The sequence below is a fragment of the Anabrus simplex genome, chromosome 1, assembly GCF_040414725.1.
Source record: "Anabrus simplex isolate iqAnaSimp1 chromosome 1, ASM4041472v1, whole genome shotgun sequence".
Taxonomy (NCBI): Eukaryota; Metazoa; Arthropoda; class Insecta; order Orthoptera; family Tettigoniidae; genus Anabrus; species Anabrus simplex.
In genome coordinates this window covers 956,085,786-956,112,352 of record NC_090265.1, presented here as the reverse complement: position 1 = coordinate 956,112,352, position 26,567 = coordinate 956,085,786, and the positions used below count along the sequence as shown (strand labels likewise).

Genomic DNA, 26,567 nt, shown 5'->3' with positions numbered 1-26,567 from the left:
TGCCGAATGGGAGTCTTTCAAAGATATACGTTTGATTATCAAACATGAAACCAGTAAATAGCTTGGATTTACTCTCCAAAACTATGTGGAAGTATGAGGAAGTCAAATCTAAAATCGTGAAAAATCTCTTGTTCCGAAATCCTCTTATTATCTCCTTTATTACTGGGGCTTTATCATACTCAGGAATTAATTTGGAGTTGACCTGTCTCGCATCAATGCACACGCGAATCGATCCATTGCTTTTTCTTACCACTACCAGAGGGCTAACGAATGGTGTATGTGCTTTAGATATTATACCATTATCCATCATCTCCTGTATTACCTTCCTAGCCTCGGGCATGAATTTATCTGGTATAGGGTACGGTTTAATCTTAAACGGCCTCCAATCTTTCACTAATAACTTGTATTCAAAGTTCTTTATTGCTCCAGGCTGGCTCTTAAAAGCATTTCTATATCTTTTCAGCAGATTCTCAATTATCCCTTGCTGTTCAGGATTTCCTCCTATTCCACTGTCGATTGTCTGTCCACATACAGCATCTTCTGTGTCGTATCTTTCCATTATCTTCTCGGCAACATGGGCAGCTTCATTTATTGAAATGTTCATGGTTTTCTGTAGCTCACTCGTTTCCTTGTTTTCTATTCTAGCTGTAATGTCTTGTCCTCTTTCACCGTCACATCTGATCCTTATTTCTTCTTTCTTTAAATCAATTACTATGTTGTTTTCCCTGATAAAATCTGATCCAATAATCAAGTTATATTGGATTTTGTCCATGACTACAAATGGATGTTCCATCAAATTTCCCCCAATCTCTATTGGCAAATAAGTTTGTATCTTGCATCTCGTGACCTTGTCTGGAATTATGCCCTTGATTTTCATGTTGGCAATCGGAATTACAGGCAAGTGTGCTTTGTCTTGTAACTCTGAGAATAGTAGTTTGGAGATGATACTTATACTTGCTCCAGTATCCAATAATGACAATACTCGAATATCCAATATTGTGACGTAAATAACGGGCAGTCCTCTCTTTAATTTCATTCCTTTAGGTAGACCGTCTTCGTGCAACAATTCCTCGGGTTCAAATTCCCACGATTCGATTCCTGCTATGACCCATTCGTGCTGCCTATAATTTGGATTTAACTTATTAATTCTATTATTTGTTACTGATTCCAAAACGAAGTTTTTTTTTTCACCCCGTCATTGCCTTGATTATTCTTGTCAAATGGTGTGGCTGCGGGATTTAACGTTTTATCAGCGCTTTCTTTCCTTTGTTCTTGCTGATACAACAAACTAGTCGCGCCCACGCAATCAGCGTTCATATCTTGATTCAATATCGCTCGTTCCCATTGCTTGCATTCCTGCTGCTTTCTTAATTCGCCAAGGTACCTTTCTCTTTCCTTGTTTATCTCCTCGTCCTGTCGAATATCTGATTGTCTTGAATTTTCTCGATACCTATCTCTGCGGTACGGCCATTTATCTCTGTTTCGACTCCACCTTGTATTTCTGTAATACCTAGGATATCTCCGCTCTTCGTTTCGAAACGGTGTCCACTTCTGGCGTGTCTTGTCACTCTTCTCATCCCTATGTTCCACTCTTTTGTAGCCTTCATTCGTCCTAGGTCTATCTCCTTGACCATGACTGTTGTATCCCTGATTTCTTTCTACACCTTCATCTCCTGCTGGTGTTACAACATTTACCGTCGGATCGACGTGTCTTACTATGCGGCTATTAGTATGTGTTGTCGTGCTGTCAATTTGCCGAAGTATCGACTCTGCTTGCACGGCTGATTGAATGTTTGCCGCCGTCAATAATCTCTGTATATCCGCAGGGAACTGTTTGATTATTGCTCGTACCATCTCTGTTTCTGTAGGTGGAGAATCAAGCTCCTTCAGACGATGAAATTGCATCGTAAAGTATTCGGCAAACCTACTCGGTCCTGTTAAAGAATATTTCTTTGAGTATAGATCGAGTCTGATTCCTTGCTGTACGTCGATTCCCCAGAATTTATCCAAGAAAGCTTGTTTAAAGCCTGCATAATCCTCAAAAACGTAGCGAAAAGCTTTAAACCAAATGAGTGGTGCACCTTCTAAGTGTTTCTCCACTGTCTTTAACTGGCGCTCTGTAGATACCTTTGTCTCCCTAAAATATTCTTCCATCTCTCTGAGAAAACCACGAGGAGTCATACTGGATCCTATATTTCCGTTGAATTTCTTAGGCCTATCCTCATAAGTGCGTATAATGTTAACAATCTGGGTTCCACTTCCTGTATGAATTGTCCCGTTGTCATTAATATCAACGCAAAACTGTGGTATCTCAAATTGACTGTTTACTTCAGTCTTCCTTCCATCCTCAATTATCGTCTGTCGGTCGTTCAACGATGATACCAAATTCCTATTTGTTTCGTTTTCAATCCTCAGGTTCTGTACGTCCTTTTGAATAGCATTTAAGTCGTCTTTTAATCCTTTTATTTGCTGATTCATCAAAGTTTTGTTCTCTTCAGTTTCTTCCGTTATCAAATTGAACCTGTCATTGATCTGCTCTCTTGCTTGGGTTATCTCTTTCCGTATATTCTCATTGGTGATAATGACTTCATCCGATACCTTCTTGAGTTTTTCATCCCAACCATTATCAGTCTCTTTTATCTTCTCCTGCATCCCATCTACTTCTTCTTTGAGCTCTTTAAGGTCATAGTCGACTTGAACTCGCAACTCTTGGATGCTTGACTTAAAATCATCTTTCAATTCTTCGAATTTTTCTTGAAAATTCCTCTTATTCTCAATCATCGCCGCATTCACTTCTTCTTTTAAATTTAATACTTCTCCTTGTACCTCAGCGACTTTCGATCCTAGTGATACAATCTCTTCTTGCATCACCTTCATATTTTCTTGCACCATATCGGTGATTCTGTCAAAAGTTCCTTGCATTTTCTCGTGGGATTCGTGGATTTCTACTCTAGTAGTATTCTGTGATTCTCGAATTCTCTTTTCGGTAGTATCCTGTGATTCCTGGATTTTCCTCTCGGTATTTTCTTGTGCCTCCTGAATCTTTTTCTCAGTGTTCTCTTGCAATTCTCGTACTTCTTGAATCCTTTTCTCAGTACTTTCTTGTGATTCTCGTACCTCTTGAATTCTCTTTTCTGTACTCTCTTGCGATTCTCGTACCTCTTGAATTCTCTTTTCTGTACTTTCTTGCGATTCCTGCATTTTATTCATTTTTCCAGCGAGCTCCTCCAATAACAGTTTTACTTGAGCAAGAGACGCCATCGTAATTTCCTATATCGTACCTTAACAAGAATATATCACTCTCAATATCACTCTACAGTCCTTGTCCAGTGTTTCAACAACACCTATACCTGCCTAGCACCTCACAAATTAGATTCAATAAATGAACGTATGGGTCTCTCCGGATCTGACCCGAAATATGACGGACATCCTACAATAAGTGACACGGAACAACCTATCGTTCTATCCGAGTTAAATGATTCATTATCCCGATTAACAAGAGCTGAAACTTTACGGAAAATCCTTCCATAATGTCATAAATGAAACTAAGTAAAATCGTAGTACTGATTAACGGTCAAATCCTTCCAGTATTATTCATAAAATATATGATTAAATAAATATTTCAAACATTCTTCACCAACAATGTTGTAGATTCAATGTTCTCTGATTACCGATGTCTTTTCGAGTTTTCCTTTCTTTAAGTCTACTGCCATGCGATAAGTAACTGGAGTCTAGTCGTTCGGTAATAAAACAATTCAACTCTGGCCCCACAGTTGGGTGTCAAGTAAAATTATATAACCTATATGTGCCCTGACAGCAGTCCCTGTGACCATGCTGTAAATTTTAATTCGGTATCTCAGTGTTGGGTTCAGCCGCGGCGAAGCAATGCAGTCGGAGATCCATGAAGGCTCCACTCAAGGGACGTGCAAGTCCGACGAGTTGGGACACAGGTTAAAATAAGTGGACTGTTATCATCGTGGCTTTTTAACGTGGAATGTAATCATCATTTCTGCCTAAATTACGTGAATATTCCTCAATAGAGTATTAAGAGACCGAGGATATTGGCATATTCGACGAGATACATTGACCAACATTTTATCTTATACTAAATAAAATAACTATCCTAGTGTTCCTACGCTACTTTAAATGATAACTCCGTAAAATATTTTAATTATGGAAGGATCTCCCGTTTAATGACTTTAAAATAACTTTAAATGCATCAACTACATTAAGAACAAATTATCGGCAACACAAATGAAAATAGGAAGGAAAATATTACGTTAAATTGAAAATAAATACCTAACTTCAAGCTCTTGTTACAAATAAACACAACATCATCAACCGAAACAAAAGAGACAAAGTGTCCCTCTGCTGAAGGCTTACATGGAAAGATCAGTCATCAATCTCGCATTTTTTTCAAAAATAAATCACTGGGAATTATGGAATCATTCACTTCAGAATGCTATTTACTACCCAAATATCTCATAATATTCCGTCATTTTCTTTAAAAATCACCGCATATATGTCAGTATCTGTCTATCTAACAACTTGAAAAATACCGTTATTCTAACTTCATAAAATCACCATAAATGCAATAGAAATGCTTGAAAAACACAGGATCATAACATAATGTAACATCCATCAAAATCATGCATTTAAAAGACAGACTCGATCCTCTCGTACATTCATCGGTGACTGCACCTAGATGAAAAAAAAACATCAAGTGACATTGCAACGTCTACGATAACCTTGTCTAACTACGTTGATTCTGCGCCTCTGGATACCACTGCGACGTTGACCTGGAATACTACATTAGCACTAGGCGTCAACTCAAATGATCTACAAAATCCAACTAGCAAAGAAATGGCTTACTTACCATAGAAGATCATATTTCCTTTACGACATGACCTCAATATCTTTACGTTACCGATTATCTTGCGAAGATCCTAAACATCCCTTTAAAATCGTGCGCTCTGGTCAATCTTGTATTTAAATAGGATAAATGTGACGACCAACTACTAGTGTTCGTGAGTGCAACATCCTACAACATTATTCTAAAATACGGCCTCGTACCTAAATAAATTATTCATCACGACAACATCAAAATTCACGCATGACCAACATAGTTCCTACCGTCAATACCATCATCAGGACCTTCACATAACATCATCATAAAATTCGCAATCCTAATGACACGTCTATAATCATCACATCTCTCTATCCACGTAAATATTTTCAAAGATCCTACCGTAACTAACACCTTATTACATCGCACAACTCGTCATGCACAGCGAATTCACAATACTAAAGAACAATCTATTCAGGCAATTACGTAAAATTACTAAATACGTTGCCGCATTAATTCCATATCACCTCAATAGTATCACACTTTTATTATCAAACACTGTATTTCCACACAAGCACATAACATTTTGAAGACCACAGAATCGCACGTCGCAAAATACCGAGCTCCTCCGAGGTATTCTGAGCTACAGGTTAAAATTAACGTTCATTACCATAACACCATTACGGTACCAATAACATCCATGTCGAAAATCATTCCGTAAGACCTTGCTAGCAAATATTAAAGAAATCTTACACAACCATCGCATATTATCACAACGTAGTCTGGCTCACCACACTAGACGTAACGATCATGAGTATTACAACGCAATGTCTAACAAATAACGGTCGCTTTCAAGTTAAAATTGTTCATGTCAAAATTGACAACAAAATAAATACTACTCTACAACTACAATAAGCAATTACGTGGCGGAATATGTATAAGATATTCAAGTACTCATCCTGGGTTGTTGCTCCACGACGGTGTCACCTTCCGAGTTCAGCTCTCACTCAATAACATTATCAAGTATTGTCCATCACATTTCAGATCAGATCCTTTGAGGTCCCTCTATTTTAGTTGTTCATGTTGATACGTGCACACATTGTATCTGAATAAATAACTGCTGACGGTTCCATGTTACCTGAAACTTAGAGATATCAATTAGAACAAGGTTATACACCTTAATACAATTTTAACAGTTCAAGCGATACACTTGCCTTTTCATTCAATAACAAGATATCTTGTTTTACAATATTGTATGTTTATAATATGCCAATATCTCTTTAGTAACTCCTTTCAATACAATCTTTTCCCTATGAATTCTTGCTTCCGATCTTTCTGAGGTGCAGATTTAGAATGTCAACTTCTTCAGAGACAAAACAGATTCTACTACAACATAATAATTGCAGACGGTTTGCTTTTCAGAATTCTTCTCAGCTTCTAGCTCCCATATGTTTCTGACAATTGGAAACATTTGACACATAATGTAAGACGATCTCGTACAAATCAGCTGTATTAGTAAAGGAACTTATTTAATAATTGTCGCCTCGTATTTAGGTTAGTAATCGACAGTTTCCTTTCTTCATCTCGATCGTTGGATCGTGCGAGACTAGATGTACAAGGTATGGCCCTCTCATATAAATTTATTGTTTACATATTTCATGGCCCTCAGTAACATTCTGTCGCAGATATACTGCCGTTCATGCATTCCGGAAACTTTACTTGAAGAATGCGTATTATTCATATAATCCTGCCCTATGTTTCACAATATTAACTATCTACCAACATTTCCAAGATACCACGGGGTTTAGAGCTGGTTATCAATCTGCTGATATCTTCAATTCGGCGATGCCGTTCACGTAATTAGACAAATCAACTGCCTTCTAATTCATCTGGAGGTGTGATAACCGGATATAAGATTTCATTGACATCATTTCTCGACATAAGCTTCCAATGTGTCCACCAATCTCATCCTGACATACATTGGAAGGTTATAATAGTTATTTCATATACCAATACTGGTATATTTCATGTCAGTGATAGTAAAATAGAATGATGGTATGTGAAATTTTACGTGAAAAAAAAAAAAAAAAAACAACTGTTGTACCCTCGTGGCGAGTTTAGGAGTTTTGACCTTGGGGGTTAGTAGTGGGCATGCTGTCACTGAGCCAGGTGGACACTCGTCATGAAGCCATTCATGTATTACTTGACATCCTCTTCTGATGTTTCAAGATACAGTCTGTATTCCTTCCTTACGTGGCACGTATAACTGACAGAATAGGGCGCATTCTTAGGAAGCACAATATAATTCCAGTTTTCACCACACACCGGAAGCTTAAATCCCTGTTTCGACCATTCAAAGAAAAACCACATCTTGAAACACCAGGCCTGTATGAAGTTCCATGTGGTTGGTCATATATTGGCATGACGAAAAGGTTTGTCAGCACTAGGGTGAAAGAACACATTAGGTCGGTAAAGGATGTCGCTTTTTCATCCATAGCAGAACATTTCTACAGTACAGACCATGGAATCCTCTTTGACCAGGCGAAGGTCATCGCGCCTGTAAAAGACTTCTGTGCTCGACTGGTAAGAGAAGCCATAGAGATAGAGCTGCGCCCAAATAACATCAACAGGGAAGATGGCTTCAAGTTATAAAATACATGGAACCTGTACTGCAGAAATACATTCATATCGCCACCATGGAACAGCGAGACACACTCACGAAACCATCAACAGAGGCGGTGAATCGCAGCACGATCCTTGTGTCCAGTTGGTGGGGGGTAGGCCATGAATAGTACGGTCATGACTTCCACGTTTCTTTGAATTTCTTTGCTCACTGTCGGAAGCAGAACTTAACGTGCCCTGATGAAGGCCAGTGCAATTTGGCTGAAAGCTCGGCTTCATTAAATAAATATGGTGGCTTTAATCGAGTATTCATTTATTTATTTACATTAATTCAGAAATTAGTATTTGGTAAGAAATCATTGTCTGGCTTAGCAAAACTATTCACCCAAAGTGAAACTGGTTTATCAACATGGAAGAAATTAAAGTAAGTTTTGATAGAAGAGTTTGATGTCAAGATGAGTAGAACAGAAATCTATAGACTGCTAAGTAAACTGAAGAAGAGGAAAGAAGAAACGTTACAAGAATACGTGGTTGTAATGAAGGAGATTGCACATCGAGGTGAGATTGATGATGATTCCCTGATACAGTACATTATTGATGGTATAGATGGTGAGTCCAGCACTAAATTGATTTTGTATGGGACCAGGAACTTTAAGAAGTTTAAGAGAAAGCTACATGACTATGAATGCATTGTTGGGAGAAGGAACTCAAAAGCTTTAAAGAAGGATGGAACACAGAAACCTACTTGAAGAGATAAGGGTGCAGTGGCTGATAAAGAAAAACATAGAATGCAGAGATGTTTTAACTGGAGTATCTTCACCTATATTAAATTTTTGCTATGTAAATTCCAATGATAAAGAAACATGCATATAAAAAGTACACTATGTTGAATTACAATTAGATTTTAAAGGTTGTCATAGTTTACCATTGTCTAAATAACACTGTATATGTGTGTAAACATAATACAGAAATAAAACTCAATCTTTCTCATCAGATACACATTAAATTAAAAGAGAAATACACTCCAAAGTTAGAATGATTGATTAATGTTTTGAGGTCATCACTGGATATTAAAATAATGTCACTTGAAACAGTTGTGAATATATATACAGTAGAAGTCCGATATAGCAAGTATGGCATATAACGAGAACCCCGTTATACTGACAATGTTGTGCTGTCCCTTCAAAATTCTTATATTAAAATGTATTATCTTTCGGTTACAGCGAGAGCCCTGTCACTGACGCATCCTTTATTACAAGCGATTAAGCGCGCACGATTTCTTCCGTTACAGATATTTATCCACCCGTGCGATTATGTTGCATTATATTATCTTGGGTATCGTTTCCTCGCTATGTCCACTAGCGAGTTCTCTCATCGACATTCAAAGGCGATGTCGGAGTAATACCTGTCGACTGCTGTTCCCGAAAAGAAAACTCGAAATGAAAGAGAACATCAGTAAATGCGTAAATAACGTGTCCGATAATTCTTAACTCGCTAAAAATAAAGGCTGAGCAAACAATTGCTTAATTAATGCTAAATACTGCAATTAAGTAAAAATGGGATACACCTCGAGATATGGCAGAGTACATAATTGATTTCACAAGTAAGTTTACATTTTCTTGTCTGGTTAAATTATGGAAAGGTTATTATCATGTAAATTTATAGCGAGAAGGTTACAATTTCTCTACTGGTGCTTGAAGTATGTTTTCATCATATGTATAGTATGGTTAAGTTAGGATAGGTGACGCAGTTTGAATTAGGAAACTGAAACGTTCGCCACAAGGCGAGCCTCATATATTTCTCCTCTATATTTCTTACCCCGTGTTTCATTTCTATTAAGTCTCCTTTTCTTTAGGCTTCATATATCCGCATCGAACTGAGGAACTTAAGTCCTACACTGTATCGTAGGGCTTCATGTATGTTGCTGTCCACTCTTCAATGTGCTGATAATGAAAATGCCTATAAGACCTTGTTTAGCAACAACTGTACACAAGCTGCATCTCACAAGATCTAACTTTTAACGAGTCATCACTCAAGATTTTATGTTGGATCAAGCTTTATAACTCATTATTTACCATCAATTCAACGTCTTTTTACGTGATTACAGCACAGCAAGATTATACAAGACTGTTACGTTACAAATGAACTTCAGCTGAATTTACTTCTTCATAAAAAGTGTTGATATTTCTACATATACCCTTTTGACTGTAAATAACGGCTTATATTTGTTATGTGTGTTTATAATTGTTTATGATTTAGTCCTTTTGCCCTGTTCTCTTAATCGGCTGATGATGACACTTTAAATGTGTTGAAACCGGTCCCACAGTTAACATGTTGTAACTTAATATTGGTACAACTTAATAACAGTGCATTAAAAGGTGGAACCTGAGAATCACTGATGATAACCCTCAGAGACCCTTCGGAAATGTGTGAAAGGCTTTGGGAAAGAGGTTATATGTTAACAGGAAAGCTCACCCAGGGAGCCGTGGAACAGCACTTCGAAATTATGCGTTCTTTCAGTTCAGATGATCATCCATCGACAATAATTTCCTTCATTTGCATCTACTTCAATGTGTCTGCCCCCGTATAAAGCAGGTTTTAAATGTTGGAGGAAATTGCGAACCTAAATGGGAGCTGATCTTGAGCTCGCATGTTAATCGGATGTGTATGTTAGACTGGAATGTAGAAATGCATAACAAGACTGAAACAATCAGTGGAAACTTCCATTAAGCAAAAAATTGTGGTCAAGATGCAGTAAATATCGAAGACTGGGTAAGCTCCGTACCTGAATTTGATAGCACAGTTTGAAACTCGTCGATTGAGAAGTGCTTAGTGTACCATGTGGCACATTTTATTCCATCTATATATATAAAATATGAGTTTTGTTTGTACATTGCTCAGAATTTAAAAAGGATGGTATTTCTGTATCAGTCGTGTCCACAGTAACAAGGAAATGTACTTCTTAATTTTCCGTAATTTCTGTATATATGTATGTATGTACACGCATCAGGAGAAAATGGCTGAAGATAATTTAACGAAAATAGGTAGGCGAAGTTGGGGAATAAGTCGCTACGATTAGGCCATTAATAATTTTTTCACGGAGAAAAATGGTAGTTTAGGGGAAAGCCTAAAATTTAATTCTCAAATATTTGTTATTAGCGGTCCTATCTTAATAAAAATCGATATGCAAAGTCAGAAATAAGTCGCTATAATCTAGGCGATAAATAATTTTATTCATGCTGAGTGAAATGGTGGTTTAAGGGAAAGCCTAAAATGTAATTCTCCAATATTTATTAGGGGTCGAATCGATAAATACGTCATAACTAAAGTTCTATAGTTTTAAATTTCCGATCATTTATATCTTATACATTGTTACCGTACCGGCTATGATCATAGAGATATTCAAGAATTTGGATTTTTGTTACCAAGTTCATATCAATCTGTCAATCAGTCAATCAGTATCAATCACTATTGATCTGCATTTAGGGCAGTCGCCCAGCTGGCAGATTCCCTATCTGTTGTTTTCCTAGCCTTTTCTTAAATGATCGCAAAGAGATTGGAAAATTATTGAACATTTCCCTTGGTAAGTTATTCCAATCCCTAACTCCCCTTTCTATAAACGAATATTTGCTCCAATTTGTCCTCTTGAATTCCAACTTTATTTTCATATTGTGATCTTTCCTACTTTTAAAGACACCACTCAAGCTTATTCGTCTACTGATGTCCTCCCACGCCATCTCTCCTCTGACAGCTTGGAACATACCATTTAATCGAGCAGCTCGTCTCCTTTCTCCCAAACTTTGCAACATTTTTGTAACGCTACTCTTTTGTCGGAAATCACCCAGAACAAATCGAGCTGCTTTTCTTTGGATTTTTTTCCAGTTCTTGAATCAAGTAATCCTGGTGAGGGTCCCATACACTGGAACCATACTTTAGTTGGGGTCTTACCAGAGACTTATATGCCCTCTCCTGTACATCCTTACTACAACCCCTAAATACCATCATAACCATGTGCAGAGATCTGTACCCTTTATTAACAATCATATTTATGTGATTACCGGGCGAGTTGGCCGTGCGTGTAGAGGCGCGCGGCTGTGAGCTTGCATCCGGGAGATAGTAGGTTCGAATCCCACTATCGGCAGCCCTGAAGATGGTTTTCTGTGGTTTCCCATTTTCACACCAGGCAAATGCTGGGGCTGTACCTTAATTAAGGCCACGGCCGCTTCCTTCCAACTCCTAGCCCTTTCCTATCCCATCGTCGCCATAAGACCTATCTGTGTCGGTGCGACGTAAAGCCCCTAGCAAAAAAAGAAAAATTATGTGATTACCCCAATGAAGGTCTTTTCTTATATTAACACCTAGGTACTTACAATGATCCCCAAAAGGAACTTTCACCCCATCAACGCAGTAATTAAAACTGAGAGGACTTTTCCTATTTGTGAAACTCACAACCTGACTTTTAACCCTGTTTATCAACATACCATTGTCCACGTCCATCTCACAACACTATAGAGGTCACCCTGCAGCTGCTCACAATCTTGTAACTTATTTATTACTCTGTACAGAATAACATCTGCAAACAGCCTTATCTCTGATTCCACTTCTTTACACATATCATTTATATATATAAGAAAACATAAAGGTCCGATAATACTGCCTTGAGGAATTCCCCTCTTAATTATTACAGGGTCAGATATAGCTTCACCTACTCTAATTCTGAGTTCTATTTTCTAGAAATATAGCCACCCATTCAGTCACTCTTTTTTCTAGTCCAATTACTCATTTTTGCCAGTAGTCTTCCATGATCTACCCTATCAAATGCCTTAGATAGGTCAATCGCAATACAGTCCATTTGGCCCCCTGAATCCAGGATATCTGCTATATCTTGCTGAAATTCTACGAGCTTAGCTTCAGTCGAATAACCTTTCCTGAACCCAAACTGCCTTCTGTCAAACCAGTTATTAATTTTGCAAACATGTCTAATATAATCAGAAAGAATGCTTTCCCAAAGCTTACATACAATGCATGTCAAACTGACTGGCCTGTAATTTTCAGCTTTATGTCTATCACCCTTTCCTTTATACACAGGGGCTACGATAGCAACTCTTCATTTGGTATAGTTCCTTCAATCAAACAATAATCAAATAAGTATTTCAGATTTGGTATTATATCCCAACCCATTGCCTTTAGCATATCAGCGCCGAGTCAAGAGAAAATGGGTGAACAGAATTTAATGAAAATCAGTGTGTGAAGTCGGAGAATAAGGAACTACAGTCTACACTATAAATAATTTTATAAGACGCCCTATTATCACAGAGTTAAAAGATAGGTCTTATAGCTATGATGGGATAGGAAAGGGCTAGGAGTGTGAACGAAGCGGCCTTGGCCTTAATTAAGATAACAGCCTCAGCATTTGCCTGGTATGAAAATGGGAAGCCACGGAATACCATCTTCAGGGCTGCCGACAGTGGGGTTTGAATCCACCGGATGCAAGCTCACAGCTGCCCGACCCTAACCACACGGTCAACTCGCCTGGTTGTACCGAGTGCAACAGCCTGCATGAATATTGGCGGGAAGAAGCTGGGGAGGTAGATAACTTTATTCTTTAGTGTGCCATTCCTCTGGTTCATAAATTTTCTGAAACTGCTGGTATGTGACACACTGGTTCATCATAGCATTCAAGCTCTTCAATCCCTACTCTGAGGCACTGATTGGAATGAGCAGTGTGTATATTTAAGGGAATTATGGCAGAGGAATGTTTATGGCTGTCTGCGGCCTGGTCATTCCAGCTCTGGAACTTTGGACTGTTAGATCAGCACCGTAGTACTGTTCGTTAAACGTGAGAAAATGTGCGGTTTTTCATTTGATCGAATATTTTATATGATAACATTGCTTTTAATCGCTACTTTCCTACTGACATTTCTGCAATGGCCTTTGTTTACTTCAGTTAGGAAAACCACAAGGTCAGTCTTCCTGAGAATCCCGTTGCAAAGCACGGGTACATCAGCTAGTTTTAATTTTATAGTAGAGGACCCGTGCTGCTCTGCAGCATTCGTTGTAAGTACGTCAGAAAGTGTGTCTTGATATGTCCGTCGTCATATTGTTTTGTCTGCCCTTTTCAATGGTTTTATGAAGCGTGTTATGGTACGCTGCAGTTCTTAGTCAGAATTCATCCATTCTGATATCATCCTGCTGTCTGCTTCGTAAAAATCTATCCATATATTCACTTTTTTAAATCCTGATGTAAAGTCTGGTATTGTCACAGAAGGCAATGGTATTTTTAATCGCAGTTCTTCTATATAGAACAGTTGTCTTCTCAGCTCATATGTTAGTCGCGAAGGAGCGTTTTTTGCCAGGCAGAGAACCTTTTTAAGATACATTGCCTTCACTCTTTCTAGCGTACTGGTATCTAAGTTATACTTAGATAGGTGTTCCCAGATAATGTCTAAGGCGATGTCATAATGGGGTCTGTTTGAAAGTAGACATTTTCTCATAGCAGCTATTAGGAACGCTGTGTTTAATATACTGTATTTGGAAACTGGGAAAGGTTAGAGAATTAGAGTATCTAGCAGGGAATAGTATTCTTCCGTGATCAGAGGAAGTGTATACTCTCTGACTTGACAGGTAGTAATCAAACATGGCTGCATGCAATGACATTACTAAGATTGAAAATCTCATGTATCAGAATATTAATGTAAGTGTTGGTCACTTAGCAACCATGCTAAGTACAGAATGTATTGTGAGTTAGGGTAAGCCTTCACTTGCAATTATTCGAGTGATAATTTAATTATTTGATTTTATGATTTCTCAAGGTTGGTTGAACTTAGAGACCTATTAATGTCTCATGATTCACCGGCAGGCAATTCAGAAGAGAATAAAACAAAAAAGAAGCAAATTGGTCCAGTAGAACGGACGGACGGATTTTCCAAAGCTGTTTTCAGTAAACTCTCTTAATATATAGATCTAAAGACACATTGAATTAATTCTGGTTGTAAATAAATGTTTTCTTTTTAAGGTATTTTCCTATTTTTTAAACATTTTTGACTGGAAAATTTTAAAGTTGTATATTAAGAAAGTATAACCTGAAAAGAAAATGGTTTCCACTATAATGAATTGCTAATGACCATCTTTTATCTTGTATTTACCTTGCATTTTGATGATTTCTCTTTACAGTGAGACTATATTTGGATACAGAGATTTGAAGATCAAGCTATATTACACTGCAGCCTCATTAATGACCTACCTTGGTGTGACTTACACTGAGAAGGTTGATGCTAGCCGGTTTGATTTAGAGGTGAGTGATGCTCTCATAATTTAGAGGTACAGCAGAACCTCGATTATACGTTCCTGGAAATTGCATTTTCTCGTATTCGTTCAAATTATGTGGTCCCACGAGCATCCTAATTAAATCACGTTGTAAAAATCCCGCATTATCCGTTCCTTGAAGAAGCGATTTCCCGGATCAACCGTCCAGAAATTTCACTCCCATCAATGCTAAATCTGCGATCTCATGTTTTTCAAGAAACTGTATCTTACCAAAGGAAGGCTACGGCATATTTGCGGATCTTGGTGTTAACGTCCCGTCATTGCGATAATTTGAGGAAGTACTGTACCGTACTGGAAAAGCGATCGGCGGTGAACTTGCATAAAGGACCGTCTTAGCATCGCATTCGGGTAGTATTGTTTAGAGAATCCTCGGAAATCATAAAGCAGAGAGTGTCCACAACAATTGCTTGAAGACAGAACGAGTTCATCAAATGTTCTTACTTGTAAAACTTCTACATTATGTCCACGGTTACGTGCCTTTTTAAAAATACTTTTCTTTTCGAGTGTATTGCCGAACAGGTTTTTGGCATTTCCCTCAGGGCACTGTATAGTCACTGGGCTTTCAGGCAGGAATTGAAACTACTCCTTTTTAAGTAACACAAATGTAGTATTTTAATACAGGGTCTTGTCTTTTTTTTTTTGGCTTGCTCCGCAGCACCACTCAACAGGGCACGGCTGGCGCAATGACACTCCGTCGCTAGCCGGTATAATGCACGCTTTTCCTCCTAACTACTCACGGCAATTCACACTTATAGAAATCCATTTCTAGTGAAACTGTTAGTCTAAGGCGTACCTGACATTACATTTGATGTTCAAAATGTTGTCCTTCAACTGTCAAACACGCCTGATACCTCGTACATAGGTTTGCAGACACTCGGCGAATCTCAGCCTGAGTGATGCTGATGTTTGAAATAACTTGTGTAATGTTCTCTTGTAGTTCTTCTTTTGTGTGAGGGTTCACATACACTTTTCCCTTTAGCATCCCCCACAGGTAATAATCACAGGGATTTAAATCAGGAGATCTACGGGGATAATTAACCATACGATCTTCGAAAACTTTCTGTATTACCTCCATAGACTTATTAGCAGTGTGTGCCGTCGCATTATCTTGCATAAAGTAACCATTACTCCTTTCTTCTTCCGTCAGCTCTTGAAAGAATGGCCTGAAAATTAGGTCTATACATCGATTAGCATTTAGTGTTCCACGGAAAAATATAGGCCCTGTAGTTATGCGAGCACTTCTTGCGCACCAAACTCCTATCTTTATCATGAAATGGATGGACTTGCAGCTGGTGGGGATTTTCTGCACACCAGTAGCGATTGTTTTGACTATTTACATAGCCACTTAAGTGTAGCCATGCTTCATCACTATAAAATAAAAGTTATGGGTCAACATACCCATCGTGAACTGACTGAAGCAACCAGTTACAGTACCGAACCCTAGCGAAACTATCAGGTCCTCTTAAATATTGGGCAGGGGTGGGTTTGTACGGTTTTGCTGTTAACAGTTTTGTTGCGTTGTAGGCAGAAGATAATGGCACATTAGCTTGTACGGCGAGTCACGACAGGGATTTTGTTGGAATTCTTTCCAAGAGAGCTATTTCGTCAAGCTGTTAAAACTGTTCGTCTCCTGCATGATTTCTTGTTAAAAATGGACCTGGTGGTGCGGAACTTCTTTACAAATTTACGTACCGTACTCCTACGGAGAGAGAGGATGCCAGGAAATTTGCAAACGAATCAAAAGCGGCATTCTGTATAAGAAGAATGCTTCGCATAGCACAACACAATGAATACACGCTGTTCTACTGTATATATCACTCATTAAACACATGATTAGTATTCCTACAGAAACTGCGCTATTTTAAAGCAAACATATTGAACATGTTACCAATACCACAGATCGACAGATGTTGAACTAAACTGTTGCTGTGAAGCAATGGTTATTGCTTACAAACTGCATTTGATCATCTTAGCCGGTCATGAGGCAATATATCTCTCGGCAAATGAGTCACCCGGCCACGCTATCGCCTTCTGTGCATGTTTCCCTGACACACGGAGCAAGCCAAGAAAAAAGAAAAAAACCAGCGTTATCGTATACAATTATGTTATCGAGGCCGGAACAGATGTTGCACCTTACATACATAAAGCCATGGCAGGTTTTGGGTTTGCCTATTACTGTTTTGGTCCTAATATAAGACTGGGAATTTCACGTTTTTGTGTTAAAATGTTATAAAAACCGCAGTAGTTTTATTTGCGCACGGTACATTTAGAAACTTTGTATCGTTTCGCACTCATACTGACTTGCACAGTGAGCGCGCTTTCCAGTTCAGCTCAAGGTCGCGAATAACTGTAATTTTGGAAGTGTTAATGACATTTTTTCTCTGTCCAATTTGATTGTGATTAGTGATGGGCAAAATTGAATATAATGCATTTGAGAACTTGAGAATCGATACTTACATTCAAAGCCATATTCTTGAGTTCAACATAAATTTTAAAAGTCGATGTAGGCTTAATTTACGTGATACAGGACTTCCATAAACTGACCACGAACAGTATACCAGTGACCAAATTACAATAGAATATAAAATAATTTTAAAAAAAAAAGGATTTTGCCATCATGTTGGACCCTTTTGTGTCTACTGTGCTATATTTTATTAGATTAGAGAATTAAAAACTGTTTGTGGTATTAGATTTAGATTAGATTTTTGGAAACTGACGAAGTTTTCCCTGTAAAACTGAATGTAAAGTTTCGAGATTTTTAAGTCGCGTACCGGTAATTAATGTTTGAAGCCGGCCTTGCGGTCTAACTTGCCTGCCTCTCACCTGGAGGGTCCGGGTTTGATTCCCGGTCAGGTCAGGAATTTTTACCTGCATATGAGGGCTGGTTCCAGGTTCACTCATTCTATGATTACCTCTAATTGAGGAGCTATTTAATGGTGAGATGGCGACCCCGGTCGAGAGAGCTAGGAGTAACACCCGAGAGGATTCATCACACTGACCATGCGTCACCTTATATGCTGCAGGTCTTCAGACCGAGCAGTAGTCGCTTGGTAGGCAGATGGCCATTGGAGCTGTAGTTTGGTTAGGTTTAGGGGTGTTTGTAATATTATAAGTATACATATTTCATTTTAGTGAAGTTTAGCCAAATTGTTGATGGTTTCTCTGTTCTTGGATTTTCCGTTTTCCCGTGTTATACTTTTTTTTTTTCGTGGTCCCTCCAAAAATGGAGAATTGAGGTTCTACTCTAATTAAAAATATGTTAATGCTTTCTCCTCATCTCTCTAAATAAAAAGTAATGTTCTGACTGTTTGTCAATCAATGCCCAGGCAAAACTACTGGACATTAAGTAATAGCATTTTGGGGGATACGTTTCTCTTACACTGTAGGAGAAGGATTTCAAAAAATTCCACCTCATAAGTGGATGAAACACAAAAAAGCCCTGAAAAGCAAAATATTCATTAGTCCAAACTGTTCACTGGACAAAGTTGAAAATTCACTCGGTGGTTGTTCCTTAATATACTAGACATTAAATGAGAAGTTTAGAACATTTTCAGCCCTTAACCCCTCAAGCTGGTATTAAAAGTTGGCAAAGTTTTACCCTACAGCGGTAATAAATTTGAGAAAAATATCACAATATTACATGCTGTCACAAACATTGCTCTAACTTCTAAATGACTTGTCCGATTTTGTTCAAATTAAGTTGATGTGCAGTTCATATCATGCAGGTGTTGTATCTACATACAAAAAGGTGGCATGCAAACTAAAAAAAATGCCTAATTACAGTAGAGTCTCGTTAATCCGAACTAATTGGGACCGGAGTCTGTTCGGATTACGAAATTTTCGGATTAACCGGAGAATATTTTCTAATAATAATGTTATTCTTTTTACGTCCCGCTAACTACTTGTACGGTTTCCGGATTCGCCGAGGTGCCGGTATTTTCTCCCCCAGTTCTTCTTTTACGTGCCGGTAAATCTACTTACACGAGGCTGACGTATTTGAGCACCTTCAAATAACACCGGAATGAGCCACAGTAGCGTAGCCAGGATCGGCCAATGGGGGGGGGTTACAGTTACAAAATTAAGATATAACATAATGAAAATGCTTGTGCTTGTGCGTGTCTGGTACGCGCATGCATGACTGTCATAAGGATACTGATACAAGAGTGAATTACTGTATGTGATATTCAGATTGCAATACACTACAAAATTCTTACTTTAAAATACAGAACAAGAACAATATGATCGAGGTCAGCAGTTTTATCTCAAACGGTATGTTCAGTTTGCAATCTAAAATCTAATTTTCGAGGCTTCCTAGAAAATAAATTTAACACATCTGTTGGTTTTACAACTGTGTCTCTGTGAATGTTCAAGGGAGCCAACCCGTTGAGTCGACTTTCACTTGTGGTATTTCTGAGGTAGGTTTTAAGGCGTCTTAATGTTGAAAATGATCTCTCACTGGCTGCAGTGGTGACAGGTAGGGTGGCAAACACTCTCAACAAGCAGTAGATTGCAGGGAGTTTATCTTGATCACATAAAAGAAGTTTATTGTTTACTGTCAGTTTCTATTTATTTTATTTTTGTGAAAGTTCAATGGGGGGGTTCTAACCCCCAGTAACCCCCCCCTGGCTACGCCCCTGATGAGCCAGGATTGAACTCGCCAAGTTGGGGTCAAAAGGCCAGCGCCTCAACCGTCTGAGGAAACTAGTTTCTACAATACAGTTCAGTACACACTGTAATTTGAACTGTCCATTCTTTAGCAGTACATTAATAAAATACTGTATAAAATTACAGGAGGGTAGTTAAGAACCCGTAGAGGAGAAAACGGCTATGAAAATGACATTAGCGAGTGGATGGAAGTTGACTGTCATAAATTAAAAACAGACCAGGAAATTATAGCTATGGTGGAGAAAGAATCTGGAGTTGATGAGGAACAGAGTGACGACTAAGAAGACCACAATGAACAGCTAGTGTCACATTCAGATTCCACGGCCGCCTTAGAACTTTCCATACGCTATGTCGAGCAACACTCCGCTGCTACATCCATTGATGTGATGTTTATGAGACGCTGGTTTAACACTGCATCTTCGAGTAGGTTCCAATCACTATGGCAAAAGAAACTAACAGACTTTTTAAAGATAAACCACCAGTGATTGATGGTTTATGATGTGTAATTATGTTTACATTAAGATATTCTAATAAATTATGACTATTAAAATGCAAGTAAATCTTCATTCTATAATATATTCTTTCATTTCAATAAGTATAACTCAAAAAAATGAATATTACAGTTCGGATTAACGGGGTTCGGATTAACGGGACTCTAGTTTACCTTCTTGTTGGAATAAAATTAAAATCAGCAAGTGTCCATGACCACTCGGGTGAGCATTCACTTATATTACTATCATTATTTACATCACACATAATTTCCTGCTGTGCATAATCATCATCACAAACACTTTCATTATCACTCGGATTATTCTTTTTTTTTTTTTTTTTTGCTAGTTGCTCAACGTCGCACCGACACAGATAGGTCTTATGGCGACGATGGGACAGGGAAGGGCTAGGAGTGGGAAGGAAGCAGCCGTGGCCTTAATTAAGGTACAGCCCCAGCATTTGCCTGGTGTGAAAATGGGAAACCACGGAAAACCATTTTCAGGGCTGCCGACAGTGGGGCGGATTATTCTCATCACTACTTTCACCTAATATGCATTCGAGAGCTGCATTAGATAAATACAGACCATGCGAGGACGCTACCATGTTGTTTACAATGATCTATGTTCATCATCATCATCATCATCAGTTTTCCACTCCAGTTGCCCGGGTGTGGTTTACGAGCACTCTCCACTTCTGTCTGTCCATGTACCACTCTTCTTTCAAGACGACATCCCAGCTGACTCCTCTTGTTCGTATGTCCTCTTTCACTTGGTCCAGCCATCTCTTCCTAGGTCTTCCTACCGTTCGTTTTCCGGCCACGACAGTGTGTAGCCATTGTTTTGCTGTCCTTCAATCGTCCAATCGTTTGACATGGCCAAACCAATTCAAACGGCCCCTTGTCACTTTTTCATTCAGGGATGGGTACACACCAACTTCCTCCCTTATTCTTTCATTCCTTACCCTGTCCCTTTTTGTCTTCTGTACCATAGTACGTAGGAACTTCATTTCTGCGGCTTGTAGTTTGCTATCCACTTGTTGGGTTGTTGTGCAGGTTTCTAGGCCATATGTTAGTATGGGGGTGAAGTATGATTGGAATAGAATTTGCTTTGATCTTAAGGGAACTTGTTCGTTCCAGAGGAGGTTCCGAACTTGATGGTAAAACTGAGCTGAATTTTGAATGCGGTTGTTAATCTCATACTGAATTCTGTTATCACTTGAAATGATGCACCCAAGATATTTATATTGGTCTACTGTTTCCAGCTGTGTACCTTCCAGCATTATTTTTCCTTTCTTCTTCTGCCTGTTGACAGACATAGTAACAGTTTTTGATTTATTTATTGTTAATCCGTGTGCTTTCAAATGTTCATTCCAGGTGTTCAGCCTCTCTTGGACTTCCTTCTCTGTATTTCCCCAGATTACCACATCATCTGCAAATGCAAATGCATTGATGTCCATATCGTTCTTCTGCTTAATTTCTTTCATGACTTCATCCATGACAGTGATAAAAAGTAAGGGTGAAAGGGTACTGCCTTGTTGCACTGCTTTAGTGGTTTGGAACCAATCAGAATTACCGTTTCCTATCTGTATGCAACTGCAGCAGTCTTCGCAAAGCATTTTAACTTTCTGGATAAGACCTTTGGGTACATTTTTCTTTCTTAAGCATTCCCATATAGTCTTCCTTGGAACACTATCAAATGCTTTTTCGAGATCCAAAAACACTAGTGTCAAGTCTTTGCCCTTCTCCCAATGCTTTTCTAACAGTATTCTAAGTGCAAATATGAGATCGGTAGTTGATCGGTGTTCTCTGAATCCATATTGCTCTTCCTGTAGTTGTTCTATTATTTTCCTTAGCCTTTTTTCAAGTACAGTAGAAGTCCGTTATAGCGAGAATTCATAACAGCGAAAAATTTACTCGCTATAACGGATTGTCGTTATATCCGATTTTTGTATAAAAGTCGGAAAACCCTTCATGCACTTCAAAATCGGTAAGAAACGGCAATCAATTTGTTCACAACTTGCGTTTCTGTAGATGATATCCACACTACGGCTTACTTGTTTGTTATTTTTTGTAATCCGATACTACGTGAAAGTGTATGTTTAATTTCATTCTGAAAAAAATACAGTACCGTATATCTCAGAATCCAAGATAAACCCCACTTTTTCCTTCAAAAAATTTAAATCAGGCTCAAAAAGAAGTTTGTAAAATCATATGAATGCCTGTCTTACAGTAGGCCTACGCATTTTTAGACTATTTTTAGACGCCGAACATTGACTTTCGTCACGCCGTATTTCTTTATTTTTGGCGGCTGCAGAATTATTTATTTCCGCGGGTTTAAGGACCATTAACTCAACATTGGCATCATAATACCGAAGAGAACTCGTTGAAAATTTTCTGGCAATACCTATTCCATGCGTCTCTACAATAGAACGATCCATCAGGAAATTATTCTTGCTGTCTATAAAACTGTTACTTTTACGCAGCGTCAGATATAACCGGCTGCCGCTACACGCACGTCTCGCTTGTTGGTTTCGGCCAAATTCAGCGGCTAGCGATGTATTGGCCTAATCGCGAACGTTGAAAGTCTGTTTCGATTACAATGCGGTCATGAAAATTCAATATTCATCAACGAACGAGTTTATATTGCCACGGTATGGCCATTCCGCCCTTGCGTTTTCCGTGCACATACCTCACAATTTCATCTTCGACTTCTTTAAGGCGTCCTTGTTGCGGACCACTGAATGCATTTATTGTACAGTACGCATTTTTTTAGCTCTTTGTCTTCACGCTAACGCCAAATACTGGCTTTAGTCAGGCCTATGTCGAATTTCCTACGGCTGCACAATTATTCTACATTTCCGTGCGTTTAATAAACATTAACTTATAATTGGCATCATAATATCGACTAGAACCCGTTGAAAATTTGCCGGCAATACCTTTTCCACATATCTTTACAATACGACTATCCATCACGAAAATATTTCTGCTATCTATAAACCTTAATTTTACTAAGCGTCAAGAACAATAGACGCGTTATTACTCTGCCACTGAGTAGCCATGGCTTTTCTAGAATTCAAAGGGTCGCATGCTTTGATGTCATTCTGCAGATTTGAGAAACACACAGGCTCTGTACAACTGGTTGTCGCGGCTAGCGATGTGTGGTAAAGAGGCGGTCGTTTGTCAACGAGTTCTGTGCGCGTGTGAAAAGAAGCAGCGTGGTTACCGTGGTAGTTGCTAGTGGTATCCATTAACTTACTGTTAGGCCGCGAATGCAACAACCCTTGAGTTTTCGCAGATTCTGAGAAAAAAAAGTCTTTGATTTGGAGGTTTCTGTGGCAAACACCTCAGCTTTCTTCTTCAAAAAGCGTCACCTAACCTAACTGTATATGTAGCATATCATGAAAACATATTTGAAACGCATGTAGAGAAATAACCTCCTTGTGAAAAATTTACATGTAAATAGCCGTAACTAGACGCGAGAAGATATGAAATATCCTCTGAAATCAGTGATGTACTCTGCCATATCTTGAGGTGTATGACATTCTTACTTAATTTCCGTATATAACATTAAAATTAAGATATCATTTACTTCAGTCTTTATTTTTAACAAGTTAACAACTGCTATCGGCCACGTTATTTACGCATTTATTACGAAAAGGTGTTTTCCTCCTTCATTTCGAATTTTCTTTAGAGAACAGCAGTCAATGGGTATTACTAATAAACTCCAACATCGCCTTTGAATGTTAACGAGAGAGCTCGCAAATGCACAAAGTGAGAAAACTATACCGTACCGAAGATGATCGATAGCATTTTGTTGCAAATGTTTCAGTTTTCTTATTCAAACAGCGTCACGTATCCTAACTTAACTGTACTATACGTATGATGAAAACACACTTCAAGCGCCAGTAGAGAAATTATACATTTCTCACTATAAATTTTCATAATAGCCTTTCCGTAATTTAACCAGGCGCGACTGAACATAAACTAACCCCTAAAATCAATTAAGCACTCTGCCATATCTAAAGGTGTATCTCATTCTTACTTAATTGCAGTATTTAGCCTCAAAATTAAGCGGTTGTTTAGTCAGCCTTAATTTTAACGAGTTAACAACCATTATCGGACAAGTTATTTACGCATTTATTACGAATATATGTTCTCTTTCATTTCGAATTTTCTTTACGGAACAACTGTCGCCGGATATTAATAATCGACTCCGACATCGCCTTCGAATGTCGACGGGAGAAATTGCTAGTGCACACAGCGAGGAAACGATGCCGAAGGTAATCGATCGCATGCAATATCATCGCTGGGGTGCATAAATATCGGTAACGGAAAAAATCGCGTGCGCTTAATCGCTCGTAATAACGGATGCGTCAGTGATAGGGTTCTCGCTGTAACGTAAGGACGGTACACAGTTTAATATAGGAATTTTGAAGGAACAGAAAAATGTTGTCGCTATAACGGAGTTCTCGTTATATGCCGTACTCGCTATAGCAGACTTCTACTGTATTTTCTCAAATATTTTCAAACCATGAGACAATAAAGTGATCCCTCTATAATTGCTACATTTCTTCCGGCTTCCTTTTTTGAAGAGAGGTATTATTATTCCCTTTTTCCAATCATCTGGGACTTTCCTATCCTTCCATATTGCATTAATTACTCTATGAAGCCACTGTATTCCTATTGCACCAGTTGCTTTGATCATATCTGCACTGACTTCATCAAATCCTGTTGATCTTTCTTTGGGCATACTATTAAGGGCAGTCTCTACTTCCTTCCATGTTGGCGGGCTCTCTTGGTCAGGCTCATCAATGCAGCTTAAACTGACCTGCATGGTTACATCATTGGAGTCTTTCCCAGTACAGTTGTATAAATTATCAAAATAGGATTTCATGATCTTCCTTGACTTCCTTGACTATGTTCCCTGACCATGTTACCATCTGGTTCCTCTATTGCTGTTATGTATTCATTGTCTCTTCTTATATTTCGTATTGTTCGGTAAAGTAGTTTAGACTTAGCTTTGCTGTCTTGCTCTAGTTTATCTGTGAAATCAGTCCAAGCTTTCTGTTTTTCTTCGGCCACAATTTTCTTTACTCGTAGCTTCTGATCTCTGTATTTCTGCTGCAGTTCGTTTACTCTAGATTCATTCCTTTGACTTCCTTTTTGCATTTCTTTGTCTCTGGCTTTCCTGGTTTCATTTTTCGCTTTCACAGCAATCTTTACCCGATCGTTCCACCAAGGAGTTTCTTTTGTCTTCATTTTGCTATTAGTTTTACCACAAACTTCTACTGCAGCTCCGACTATTCTTTCTTTGAATCTAGTCCACTCGATGTTGCCTTCCTGTAATGCATCTAATGGTAATTTATTGGTCACTTTTTTTGTGTATTCAGCTTGTTTCTCTGCCTTCTTTAGCTCCCATGTCTTGATTTTTGGTTTCCTGTATTTCTGAGGTCTGTAAATTTTAATGTACTTCATTGTTGCGAGGAGAAGTCTGTGGTCACTGTCCAGGCTTTCACTTGGTATAACTCTGACATCACATATGGTCTTTCCTGCTTCATTGTCTGATATAAAATAATCTATCAGAGTTTTAGTATCTCCATTCCAACTGTATCTTGTTAGTTTATGACTTAGCTGCTTCTGAAACCAACTGTTGTTTATTCTCAAGCCTTTCCGTGGTTTCCCATTTTCACACCAGGCAAATGCTGGGGCTGTACCTTAATTAAGGCCACGGCTGCTTCCTTCCAACTCCTAGGCCTTTCCTATCCCACCGTCGCCATAAGACCTATCTGTGTCGGTGCGACGTAAAGCCCATAGCAAAAAATATTCTCAAGCCATTCCTTACACATAGATCTAGAAGACTTTCTCCTTCTGGGTTCCTGTCTCCATAACCATGTGGACCTAGTACATTTTCATATCCAAGCCTGTCTGATCCAACTTGAGCATTTAGATCTCCCATTACTATGATATTTTCCTCTCTTTGTATAGCTTCTTCTAAATCAGTTCGGAATTGTTCTTTTTCCTCTTCGTTACAGCCAGTCTGTGGGGCATACACCTGGACTACTGTCAGCACAGATGTCGGAGAGATGTTCAACTTAATAATTCTTTCATTAACATATATTACCTCACTGATGACATCAATGTCCTCTCTTAATATAAAACCTACACCATTTTTGGCTTCCGTTTTGTTTCCATTCCAGTGTAGTTCGTATCCTTTTCTTAGCTTTCTTGTTCCTCTTCCCTTCCACTTTGCCTCACTCAGGCCAAGAATACAGAGGTTCCTCCTTTCCATCATATCTATCAGCTCCTCGCTTCTGCCAGTCAGGGTCAGGATATTTAATGTTCCAATTCTGTGTTTTGGACTCTTTCTTTTGGGCTTCTTCTCGGAACATCATACTTGAACATCAGCCTTACGGTCATCATACGTTGCAGATGTTTGAGAAGATGTGTCTATCCGGTATTTGTTTTGCGATCCGAGGCTCGTTTTGTAGTTGAAAGCAGTCGATATAACCCTTCAGTTGACTTGCTAAGCCTAACACTGCTGGGGATTTTCTGTCAGGGGTATTCTCCCTTAGCCTTTGGCAGTCCCCTACCTCACTGCAAGGCAGCAGCTGATGAATTTGT

General features: G+C 38.7%; 1 protein-coding gene across 3 annotated transcripts in view; it reads left to right on the top strand.

Annotated features, from left to right (window-relative positions):
- The window catches only part of Hat1 (histone acetyltransferase 1), a 141,210-nt gene that overhangs the window by 46,104 nt on the left and 68,539 nt on the right, over nt 1-26,567 (top strand). For all 3 annotated transcript variants that reach the window (XM_067148864.2, XM_067148862.2, XM_067148865.2), the window contains exon 4: nt 14,642-14,762. In XM_067148864.2, coding sequence (XP_067004965.1) covers nt 14,642-14,762 — 121 coding nt within the window. The remainder of the gene's footprint in view (nt 1-14,641; nt 14,763-26,567) is intronic.